The 13,140-nt window shown below is 40.2% G+C and overlaps 1 protein-coding gene across 1 annotated transcript in view; it reads right to left on the bottom strand.

Annotated features, from left to right (window-relative positions):
• EIF4G3 (eukaryotic translation initiation factor 4 gamma 3) overlaps positions 1 to 12,485 on the bottom strand; it is a 477,611-nt gene extending 465,126 nt beyond the window's left edge. The window contains 1 exon segment of the mRNA XM_053690236.1: positions 12,207 to 12,485. Within this exon segment, the coding sequence (XP_053546211.1) occupies positions 12,207 to 12,349 (143 nt within the window). The 5' untranslated portion in view covers positions 12,350 to 12,485.
• Between the last annotated feature and the right edge of the window lie 655 nt (positions 12,486 to 13,140).

Raw genomic sequence — 13,140 nt, 5'->3', positions numbered from 1 at the left:
ATGTATGTATGTATGTATGTATGTATGTATGTATATATATATATATACACACACATACATATAGATATACATATATAGATAGATAGAGATATAGATATATATATAGATATATATATAGATATATAGATATATATATATATATATATATATATATATATACACACACATGTGATTTAGTATTTTTATGCTCCCAGAGTGTATTGGACATTCAGAAACATGAACATTAAGATTCTGCAGTCTTAAATTAATTTTATTATTGAAACATTAAGGTGTTAGTCATTTATAAGAAAATCGCGATTAAATCGATTTTCATTTTTGCCCATATCGCCCAGCCCTAAAATATATATACACACACTCTGGGTAAAGCCCGAAGTAATGTAATTCCCCCATCTAATTATATATACACACACACACAACGAATGCGGCTTCCTCCAATCATGGCGTTGCCTCAGGCAATGATTCCCCTGGGGGGGGAGCCATGATTGGAGGATGTCGTATTCATCATTGCTGACGTATGAAGCGACGAGCGGTAGGAGGGGGAATCGCTGGAGAGTCTTTCAAGATTAAAAGGTAAGTATTTTAACAAAACGAGTGAAATGTTAAAGGGACACTGAACTTAAATATTTTCTTTCGTGATTCATATAGAGCATGAAATTTTAAGCAACTTTCTGATTTACTCCTATTATCAAATTTTCTTCATTCTTTTGGTATCTTTATTTGAAATGCAAGAATGTAAGTTTAGATGCTGGCCCATTTTTGGTGAACAAACTGGGTTGTTCTTGCTGATTGATGGATAAATTCACCCACCAATAAAAAAGTGCTGTCCAGAGTTCTGAACCCAAAATAAAGCTTAGATGCCTTCTTTTTCAAATAAAGATAGCAATAGAATGAAGAAAAATTAATAATAGGAGTAAATTAGAAAGTTATTTAAAATTGTATGCTCTATCTGAATCACGAAAGAAAAAAATTGGGTTCAGTGTCCCTTTAAGTTTGATGAATTAAAGTGCCCCTGTTTTTAATAGGATTTTTAAAAACCGGGAACCGATTCATCAAACTTGACATTCACTTTAAATAGGTCCTGGGGAAAACACATACATAAGTACACACGTGTCTCTCTCGATAATACACACATTTATATATCTGTCACTATAAGTTTTATCAGTCAGATTTGTGCAAATTGTAGTAGCTATTTACAAACCATACGGTGCTGCAATGGTATACACCACACCATTAAAAACAAAATGAGAAAGAAATGTGAGAACAGAAGAAAAAAAAAATCTAATTTCTCAGAAGCTAATTGAGGTTAAACATCTTATTTATTCTCAGCTTTCACCAAATTCAGATCTGCTGAGAAACTGAATCTTTATCACCTCTACTCAACTTGGCAGCGCTGTGGCAACTGTTTACCTTCGTCCCTGAGCAAAGCATTTAATTGGAAACATTGAGTCCTTAACACAAGCTCACACTTATGAGCTAATCTTAACGAAAGAGGAAAGAAAATAAACATTTTCCCTATAGTAAAGAAAACCACCATTCTGGAGTTTCTCAGTGTAAAAGGATGTCACACTTTCACAAGCTGTGCCTGTTAGTAGGCAAGCTAATAGCCACATACATACTGAAGTCATCTTCTGACGGAGAAAGTGAGAGGAAATACACAGGGGCAGAGAAAAGAGATAAAAGGAAACCGAAGGTAAGAAAAGAGAAGGCGAGACGACAGAGAAGGAAGGGGCGAGACGACAGAGAAGGAAGGGGCGAGACGACAGAGAAGGAAGGGGCGAGACGACAGAGAAGGAAGGGGCGAGACGACAGAGAAGGAAGGGGCGAGACGACAGAGAAGGAAGGGGCGAGACGACAGAGAAGGAAGGGGCGAGACGACAGAGAAGGAAGGGGCGAGACGACAGAGAAGGAAGGGGCGAGACGACAGAGAAGGAAGGGGCGAGACGACAGAGAAGGAAGGTTCTGTTAGTAGGCAAGCTAATAGCCACAGGAGCTGTCCATCTCCCCGGTTGGACGAGATAGAGGAGATTGAAATTCTCCACCTTAGAGGTAGCGAAAGGTTAGGAAAGAAGCTGTCTGATGACCGCTGATTGTTAAATACGGACTGCAGGCTCTCTTGTGAGAAACTGCAGTTGTAGGGGGTTGAAAGGCTTGCGGAGCCTTTGATAAATCGACCCCAAGAAGGAAAGTGAGCAAGAAGAAAGGCGCAAGCCAGAAGACAGAGAAGAAAGGCGCACCAATAGCACAAGAAGACAGAGAAGGAAAGAGCGAGAATACAGAAGGAAAGCAAGTGAAGCGAAGAAACAAAGAAAGAAGGAAAGAGAGAGGAAGAATGAAAGGAAAGAAAGATTTTTGCGAAAGGGATAACTATTATTGAGAAAACTAAATTATGTAGAAATGTTTAATATCTATTTTCCAAAACATTACACAACATCTGTCTTCCGCATTTCAGATTACTTCCACTGTACAGCAAAAAAAAAATAAAAAAAATAGAATCTGTAGGCTACCAAAGCGCTAGTCTAGAAAAAATAACCTTCAGTACAGGACTGAGATGAATCCTTTCAAAATAAAAGGAAACTTCACTTTTCAAGTTTATATAAACACTAGCACAGAATATCGTCAAATGTAAGTGTATGATGGATACAAAATAGTCACATTCAGTAACCTTTAGCAATATTGGTATCTTCCTAAATGCAGGCAAAAAAAAATTAGAAATATAAGCCAAGAACAGACAAAATGCAGGATCAAGATAAAATCTTGTAAATGGTCTAAAACAATAATCTTTGCATTTACACAAACAAACCAGTGCTCTCTTTCACAACCCTACCATGAATACTGTAATTATTACCCCAAGAAAACAACATTGATCAAGCTGCATATTCACTGGTGGTCCCGCTGCAGTGTACAGTCCTGATGTTGTGTGCAGCTGTGGCAATACTGCTGCATTTCAGTGCGGTCACTAGGTATGGAAGTGACCTGGCAGTTGCTAAAACATGCTGGACTATCTCAATATCAGTGCTTGGCACAACAAGCAAAAGTAACAGGCAGTACTGTCAGTAAATCAACATTTGAAGTTATTTTAGAGACGTGTGGTCATTAATAAGGATACCAGTGTGTGAGTAACAACATGAGAATGCAAGTCTCAGAGGTTGTGTGTATATATACTGCGTGTGGGAACCTGCAAGACAGCATGAGTGTTTCTAAGTGTAACTGTGCACCTGATAGAGTGCCTATGTACATCAGACACTGTGTACAGATGAGTAGAAATGAGTTTGCCTCAGTATAGCTTGAGTGCCACTCCATATTTATGCCAGTGTGTGTAACCCAGCATATAAAATACACACGTGTGCCCACCCTAGACTATTTGTTCAGGCTTGAATCTCTGGGCCACTAAATCTCACACAATAAAACACAATGTAATGCATACACTGCATAGATACAGTATACTACTATTCCCAATGTGTGCTGTTGGGGTGTGTGTCTCACGGATTCCACTATTCCATAATTTCAGAGAATATATATATATATATATATATATATATATATATATATATATAAAACATGGAAGGGAACTGCACTCCAAGACCGGATCAGGTACACATCCTGTGACTCAGTAACATCCAGCCCTGGGTGCTAAATAGCACTCCAAAAAAGCTGTGATGTCACCAGAGCCACAGGCAGTTAACCCCAGTCCGGAATGGGTGCAAGAAACAAGGGAGATTACAAATAAAAAGTAATACAACACATAGAAACACCCAGCACTCACCAGCTAGCTCACAGCTAAGATAAAATCACAACTGGAAAGGTTAGTCACCGCATCTGGCCAAATGGGAAAGCTCAGGCACCACGTCAAGGTCCTTTCCTTTGATTTTATCTTAGCTGTGAGCTAGCTGGTGAGTGCTGGGTGTTTCTATGTGATTATATATATATATATATATATATATATATATATATATATATATATATATATATATATATATATATATATATATATTCAATGTAAATATTTGCATAGGAAATTAGCACATCTAGGCAAGTATCCCTGCTTGCTTTTCCCCAGAAATTCTTAATATACAATGTTACCAATGCACAAGAGAATTGTAGGTAAGATATGCAAATTAGATATACAAATTACTGTTTTGACACAGTGATCCTTTTAACAGGATTATGACAGCAAACCAGAAATCACTCACTATACAAGCCTGTTTCGTTCTTTTTGGAACTCATCAGTAGAAGATAGATTTCTGGTTGCTGCATTGGTAAAGCTATTTTCATGGTTAAACCAAAATTCATTAAAATTATGGGGGGAGATAAAAAAATGAAATTAAAATCCTCCATGTCTCAAAATTAAATCAATGTAAATATTTGCATAGGAAATTAGCACATCTAGACAAGTATCCCTGCTTGCTTTTCCCTAGAAATTCGTAATATACAATGTTACCAATGCACAAGAGAATTGTGGGTAAGATATGCAAATTCTCCGTTTTTTTGCTTCAAAATACTGTTTTGACACAGCGATCCTTTTAACAGGATTATGACAGCAAACCAGAAATCACTCACTAGACAAGCCTGTTTCGTTCTTTTTGGAACTCATCAGTAGGAGATAGATTTCTGGTTGCTTTGCTAGGAGATTTTAATTTCAGTTTTTTATCTCCCCCCATAATTTTAATGAATTTTGGTTTAACCATAAAAATAGCTTTAGCAATGCAGCAACCAGAAATATATCTCCTACTGATGAGTTCCAAAAAGAACGAAACAGGCTGTTTAGTGAGTGATTTCTGGTTTGCTGTCATAATCCTGTTAAAAGGATCGCTGTGTCAACAGTATTTTGAAGCAAAATAAAACTGAGAATTTGCATATCTTACCTACAATTCTCTTGTGCATTGGTAACATTGTATATTAATAATTTACATATATATATATATATATATATATATATAAAATAGAACATATTCTGCTATGTGAAGAACACATTTTTATGTCGGTTAAGCACACTTGAGAATATGCGATCGGGTTTGTGCGTGAGCAGAGTGTTAGGTTTTTTTATCACGTTTTCTTGCTCAATTGACTTCTATGGGAGAATATGTTATCACGTGCGTGATATTTGAATTTCGGCTATTTATGCTCGTCAGGTTAGCACATGAGAGAAAACAGTTTACTTTCAACTTGTAATAGAGTGCAACCCGACGCACGCAAAAAGCTTACTTCTAGCACAGTTAACGCTCGAGTGGGAGAGTTAAATAACCCTCCACTTGTAATTTGGCCCTCAACAGGTCCTGGGAAAAAACACATATACATAAGTACACACGTGTCTCTATATATATATATATATATATATATATATATATATATATATATATATATATATATATATATATATATATATATATATATATATATATACACATATACACATTTATATATCTATCTATACAGGGACTATATCACAATCTGCTTCAGAGTTCTGTATTATAAAGGTTCCCAAATATCAGATGGGAAGTATGCAGACGGCAGAGGCTGTGTGCAACCCTTCACATAACGAATATGTTGTGAGTATGATAGTGCAGGTAGTGCCAGTATGGCTGTCTCGGGCATTCTACCTGACCTCATACATAAAAATATAGCAGATACCAGTGCTTAGATAGCATTAATATATCAGTGCATGTCAATTGGTCACAGCCCATATGAGAGAGAAGATAGTGTCATTATTTGTGTGTGTGCCAGACTCCCTCAGGCTCATCATATACAGAAAAACATAACAGGTGAAATGGTTAAAGGGACATGAAACCCAAACATTTTCTTTCATGATTCAGATAGAGGATACAATTTTAAACAACTTTGTAATTTACTTCTATTTTTTTGTTTCATTCTCTTGGTATCATTTATTGAAGGAGCAGCAATGCACTAATGGTTTCTAACTAAACACATGGATGAGCCAATCACAATTGATCAATATATATATATATATATATATATATATATATCCACCAATCAACAGCTAGAACCTAGGTTCTCTGCTGCTCCTGAGATTGCCTAGATAAACCTTTCAGCAAAGGATAACATGAGAAGGAAGCAAATTAAATAAAATAAGTAAATTGGAAAGTCTGAATCATGGAAGAAAAAATATGGTATTCATGTCCCTTTAAGGAATGTTGCTATTCATGATCTGTGCTAGGCCTCACGTAGCGTCACTGACACAGAGTGTGTGAGGTAGCGAATGTGACACAGAGTATCATCATAATGCCAAACTCCTTAAGACATCTGTTACTTAAAGGGCTTAAGAACAGATATATGAGGCTGTGTATCACTTTATCAGACCCTGCTCCACATATAAATGTATCATACAACAGGGGTTTTCCTCAGGCCTCCCAAACAGGACAGATTTTCAGGATTACGTTGGATGAGAGCCGGTAAAATAACTATATTTACTAATTAGCGGATTATTTCACCTGTGCTCCAGTTCAGATATACTGAAAATCTGGCCTGTTATCGAGGCCTCAGGACAGGACCACTGTCCTAGGTCAACAATCTTCATTCTGATTATGTGTATAGTGTAAAATGCAATAGAACACATTACAGATCAGCTAAAGCTTCTGATGCATTAGTCAACATATAGAATATTAATCTATGGAGAGTCTTTAACCGTTTTGAAGAGGTTTCCAGCAATTGTTTGTTTAATAATGATATGCTCTAACAAATTAAGTGTATTGTATTATTACACATTTTTGCCCCCATATCTCCAAGATCTCTGCTCTGGTGAGATTATCTAAAAAATCTTGTCACTACTTAAAAAACAAATTTTAGCCTGATAGCGATTTGTCTAACTATCCAACATTCTGAATATGAAGGACACAAATTACAATGTAACCGGTAAAAAAAAAAAAAAAGAAAAAGCGCCCAACGATTTTGGGTGACTTCGCTCTATGGCAGCGAGTTTCCGAACATAAGGCCCAAAGACAGTAGCTGTCAAATATTACTTTTGCCCTTCAAATGTGCTTAACTTAAATCAGAAGTTACGTTTGAGAAAAAAAAAAGACATATTTGCAAATATAAATAATTAACCGTTCTTTTAAAACGAGCATCTCCAAGAACAGATAAATGTAGCCAACATGCATTATTTTAAATAAACATGCAGGAATGTTCCCACTGCAGTGACCCATAGTTTGGAGTACCATTCTAGCGTAAGAGCAGTGTATCTCTGTACTCCAGGCTGTCACAGAGATACGAGACCCCCTCCCCTAATACAGAATATGTTGCTTAGATAATAAGACAAGGGGCATGCCCTGTCACTATGTGTATCGTAGAGCTCGAGTCAATGTATAACAGTATGTAAGTTTGTTACAGCATCAGACAGGGTATTGCTTGTAACAAGCTATCAAAATATATTGGTGCTTGTTACTAAGTGTGTGATAGTAGGTCACGGTCACCCTGCATATCTCAGTATGCATGTATAAGCCTATATATAAGGATCTCATCAAGTATGTATCATTCAGGTACTTCAGAGGCAGTGTGTGTGATTCACAATGTTTCAGACTTACAGGACGTCAGTGTATAATTTCTGTGAATAGTAGTGTACTGGGGTACCTAAATATTAAAAGGACTAGACTTTTCTTTGCATAAATGTTTTGTAGATGATCCATCTGGGAGTGTTTTTGTAAAAATGTATAGTTCTGCTTATTTTTAAATAACATTGTGCTGATTTTCAAACTACTAACCAGTCCCCAAAGTTTTACATGTATACTGATGTCTACAGACTCCAGATTGTGTAATGGGTCTTTTCATATGCAGGAGAGGGTGGGGGGGGGGGGAATCTACTCTTCCTGCTTTCTCAGCCCCTTTCAGTGGCTGTCCCAGCCTAACCTCATCAACAGAGCTAAACTGGGTGCTTCTAAGTAAGTTTTTATATTGGATTTTTACATCAGTATCTGTGCATATTCGTATTTATAGTAGTGTCTATTACATGCAGTTCAATGAAAATTGGTGCATACTGCAAATTATAACGTACACTGTACCAGTGTACATCACTGACCAGCTGTGTGGCATGATATACTAAGATGTCAGCGAGTTATTCTGAGTTTCAAGGTGTACCATGTCAGGGTACCTCAGTGTCAGGTTGTGTCTGTGTGTCAAAATTATTAAAAGGGACATGATACCCAAATGTTAAAGCACTTGAAAGTGATGCAGCATAGCTTGTACAAAGCAGACTAGAAAATATCACCTGAACATCCCAATGTAAAAAAGGAAGATATTTTACCTCAAACTTCCCTAAGTATTCACCCCAACTGTAAAGAGACTTTAAAGGGACACTGAACCCAATTTTTTTTTCTTTTGTGATTCAGATAGAGCATGACATTTTACGCAACTTTCTAATTTACTCCTAATATCAAATTTTCTTCATTCTCTTGGTATCTTTATTTGAAATGCAAGAATGTAAGTTTAGATGCCGGCCCATTTTTGGTGAACAACCTGGGTTGTCCTTGCTGATTGGTGGGTAAATTCACCCACCAATAAAAAAAGTTCTGAACCAAAAAAAAAGCTTAGATGCCTTTTTCAAATAAAGATAGCAAGAGAACAAAGAAAAATTGGTAATAGGAGTAAATTAGAAAATTGCTTAATATTGCATGCTATATCTGAATCACAAAAGAAAACAATTGGGTTCAGTGTCCCTTTAAGCAGCCAATCAGATTGCTAGTCCCAGGACTTGCAAGGGAGCATGCATCTAGCATGTGCAAGAACAGTAATTTTATTTTCCTATTCAGTTTAAGAACATTTACTATGAAATCCTACAAGATTTCAGTGAAATCTCATGAGATTACAGCTGATGCTCATTGGCTATTTTTTTTTTTTCAACTTGCAGCTGGACAGAGCACTTACTCTGGTGAGCTGAAGAAATTTTGAAGTAGAATATCTTCTTTTTTTACATAGAGATGTTCAGGTGATATTTTCATGTCAGCTTTTTGCAATTCTGTTGCATCACTTTCAAGTGATTTATCTTATGAGTATCATGTCCCTTTAAGCAGGTGTCAAGCGGAAAGTCAGTGTATCGCCAGTTAACAAGCTGTCCCAGTGTCAAGTGTATCACTATTGTCTACCTCAGTGTCAGGTTCTGTGTGTCAAAATTAAACAGGATATCATAATCTGCATCAAAGGGTGTTAGAGGGTAGCTCAGGTTGTCTGCCAGTGTGTGATAATGTAGCAGTTTGTCACAGGTTATTACTGTGGTAGCAGTTAGCCCGGTTACATCAGTGTCAAGCAGAATCTCTTAGTGCATCACCAGTTTGTCACTACCATAGGTTGTCAATGTCAGTTGTCTCAGTCTATGGGGCCGAATTATCACGCTCCGGATGAAGCTTGATGCCCTGGTTTCCGCGCAAGCTTTTAGGCTCCCCGGAAACGGTAGTTATGAAGCAGCAGTCTAAAGACCGCTGTTCCATAACTTGTCCGCTGCCTCTGAGGCTGCAGTCTTCAATCCGCCCGATCCTATACGATCAGGTTGATTGACACCCCCTGCTAGCGGCCGATTGAAGTATGCTGTCGGCATTTATCGATGTGCGGCGGACATGATACACTACATCGTGTCATGTCCGGCCACACTTTAGTAAATCGGCCCCTATGTGTATAATTGTCTATATACCGGCCTTTCACAGGGAGTGGGTGTCATAGTCACTTTGCCTCACTGTGACATTGTGCCTTAGAACTATTCTGTCACAGGGTGTCACTACATACCAGAATGTAAAAAGTGTCAGCTCGTACCATATTACCGCAAGATAAGGGAGACTAAGTAGCTAGCGTGTCAGGGTACATCAGTATTAGGCAGTCATAGGGTGCTAGTGTGTCAGGGCATCTCAGTACTAGGGTCCCACAGACAGTCTCAATGTTCAAAGGTACTTGAGTACCAGGATGTCATAGGGTGTAAGAATATCATTATAGGTATCACAGTCTCAAAATGTCAAGGTAACATGTCAAGGTATGTGTATTACAAGGTCTTGGTGTGTTCATAGCACCCTTAGTACCAGGCTGCCAATATATCACTAGGCACCAGTCTCTCTCACAAAATGTCATCATGTCTCAGTGTAATAGAGTACCTCTGTGTCTGTCATAGTGTGTCCCAATTTACCAAACTGTCAAATTGTCATTATGAACCAGTGTGTCGCTATGTACCAAACTGTCAGATTGTCACTGTTTCACAGGCTGTCACATCAGCACCAGAATGTCAGTGTGTGTCACTATGTACCAGGCTGTCACACTGTCTGTTTAAGGCTACATCAGCACCAGATTGTCAGTGTGTCACTATGTACCATTGTGTCACTACGTACCAGGCTGTCACACTGTCTAAGGCTACATCAGCACCAGATTGTCAGTGTGTCACTATGTACCATTGTGTCACTACGTACCAGGCTGTCACACTGTGTTTAAGGCTACATCAGCACCAGATTGTCAGTGTGTGTCACTATGTACCAGTGTGTCACTATGTACCAGACTGTCACACTGTATTTAAGGCTACGTCAGCACCAGATTGTCATTGTGTGTCACTATGTACCAGACTGTCACACTGTATTTAAGGCTACGTCAGCACCAGATTGTCAGTGTGTGTCACTATGTACCATTGTGTCACTACGTACCAGGCTGTCACACTGTGTTTAAGGCTACATCAGCACCAGGATGTCAGTGTGTGTCACTACGTACCAGACTGTCACACTGTATTTAAGGCTACATCAGCACCAGGATGTCAGTGTGTGTCACTACGTACCAGACTGTCACACTGTATTTAAGGCTACATCAGCACCAGATTGTCAGTGTGTCACTATGTACTATTGTGTCACTACGTACCAGACTGTCACACTGTATTTAAGGCTACGTCAGCACCAGATTGTCAGTGTGTCACTATGTACTATTGTGTCACTACGTACCAGGCTGTCACACTGTATTTAAGGCTACGTCAGCACCAGATTGTCAGTGTGTCACTATGTACCAGGCTGTCACAATGTATTTAAGGCTACATCAGCACCAGATTGTCAGTGTGTCACTATGTACTATTGTGTCACTACGTACCAGGCTGTCACACTGTATTTAAGGCTACGTCAGCACCAGATTGTCAGTGTGTGTCACTACGTACCAGGCTGTCACACTGTATTTAAGGCTACATCAGCACCAGACTGTCAGCGTGTGTCACTATGTACCAGTGTGTCACTATGTACCAGACTGTCACACTGTGTTTAAGGCTACATCAGCACCAGATTGTCAGTGTGTGTCACTATGTACCAGTGTGTCACTATGTGCAAGGCTGTCACACTGTGTTTAAGGCTACATCAGCACCAGATTGTCAGTGTGTGTCACTATGTACCAGTGTGTCACTATGTACCAGTGTGTCACTATGTACCAGGCTGTCACACTGTGTTTAAGGATACATCAGTACTAGATTGTCAGTGTGTGTCACTATGTACCAGGCTGTCACACTGTGTTTAAGGATACATCAGCACCAGGATGTCAGTGTGTGTCACTATGTGCAAGGCTGTTAGATTGTCACTATGTTTTTATAGGGTGTCACACTGTGTATAAAGCTACATCAGCACCAGGATGTCAGTGTGTGTCACTATGTACCAGGCTGTCACACTGTATTTAAGGCTACATCAGCACCAGATTGTCAGTGTGTCACTATGTACCAGGCTGTCACACTGTATTTAAGGATACATCAGCACCAGATTGTCAGTGTGTGTGTCACTATGTACCAGGCTGTCACACTGCGTTTAAGGATACATCAGCACCAGGATGTCAGTGTGTGTCACTATGTGCAAGGGCTGTTAGATTGTCACTATGTTTTTATAGGGTGTCACACTGTGTATAAAGCAACATCAGCACCAGATTGTCAGTGTGTGTGTCACTATGTACCAGTGTGTCACACTGTGTTTAAGGCTACATTAGCACCAGACTGTCAGCGTGTGTCACTATGTACCAGTGTGTCACTATGTACCAGGCTGTCACACTGTGTTTAAGGATACATCAGTACTAGATTGTCAGTGTGTGTCACTATGTGCAAGGCTGTTAGATTGTCACTATGTGTTTTATAGGGTGTCACACTGTGTATAAAGCTACATCAGCACCAGGATGTCAGTGTGTGTCACTATCTACTAGGCTGTCATTATGTATCAGTCTGTCAAAGGCTGTCACAATTTCTTAGGGCCCTCACATCCCCCATTCACAAAGGATACGTAGCGCGTATACCGGGGTGCGGGGCGGCGGCCGGGCTCGGGGCGCCACTTGGGGAAGGAGGAGGCCCCACCAGCACGGCTCCGCTCCCGGCTCCGGGTGGCACGGCCGCGGGTTTGAGTGCCGGTTTATGCGGCAGACTCATGGCGGGGCGGCCGGTCTCCGTGACAAACGGACGTGACGTCTCAGCGGGCTCTCCGCATGGGGACTCGGTGGGGGAAGGCCGCGGTGCCGGGGGAGGATTTTTCGCTCACAGCGGAGCATCCAACATGGCGTCCGCCTCCAACAGTCCGGCAGAACGGACACTCGGTAAACTTCGGAAACCTTCGGAAACAATCGACTATGGGTGGAGTTTCAGAGCAAATTTCGGAAACATTCGGGTCCAGTCAGGATATGCGCTCGGAAGTGGGAGGGGCTAAACGCTTATCTCGGAAAACGACAGAAACTTTCGTGTCTAATATGCTGAGAGCTAAGAAATGGGCGGAGCTACTAGAGAGAACAGCGGCAAACTTCGCCATCAATCGTGAGGGTCAGCCTGAGGGGTGGAGCCTCTGGAAAGCAACATCCCAAACGCTTGGGGAGAAAAGGGCGGGGCTTCTATACTGCGTTCGGCATCCTTAGCACGTAGCTATGGAGAGAGGCTGCACCCTCCGAAGTGCTCTGAGCAAAGAGGTGGCTCACAGTGAGGTACTCGGAAAGCTTCGGAAGACAGGGGGCGTGGTTACAGTCAGGCTCTCGGGAATTTACGTAGTATAACAACACTGCTCTCTGCTGGCGAGGGGAGGTTACTCTGAGGCGACACAAAGGCTCATGCAGTAATTGCGGGTGATACCGCTATTCACAAATGTTACAGCGTCGTGGTGCAATTTGTACATTGGACAGTTAACATAGTTGCCAACAGTCCCTGGATTTTTTTTTGTCCCTGGAAATGTCCCT

Source organism: Bombina bombina, chromosome 8 (genome assembly GCF_027579735.1).
Source record: "Bombina bombina isolate aBomBom1 chromosome 8, aBomBom1.pri, whole genome shotgun sequence".
NCBI classification, from domain to species: Eukaryota; Metazoa; Chordata; class Amphibia; order Anura; family Bombinatoridae; genus Bombina; species Bombina bombina.
This window is presented reverse-complemented; position numbering and strand designations above follow the sequence as displayed.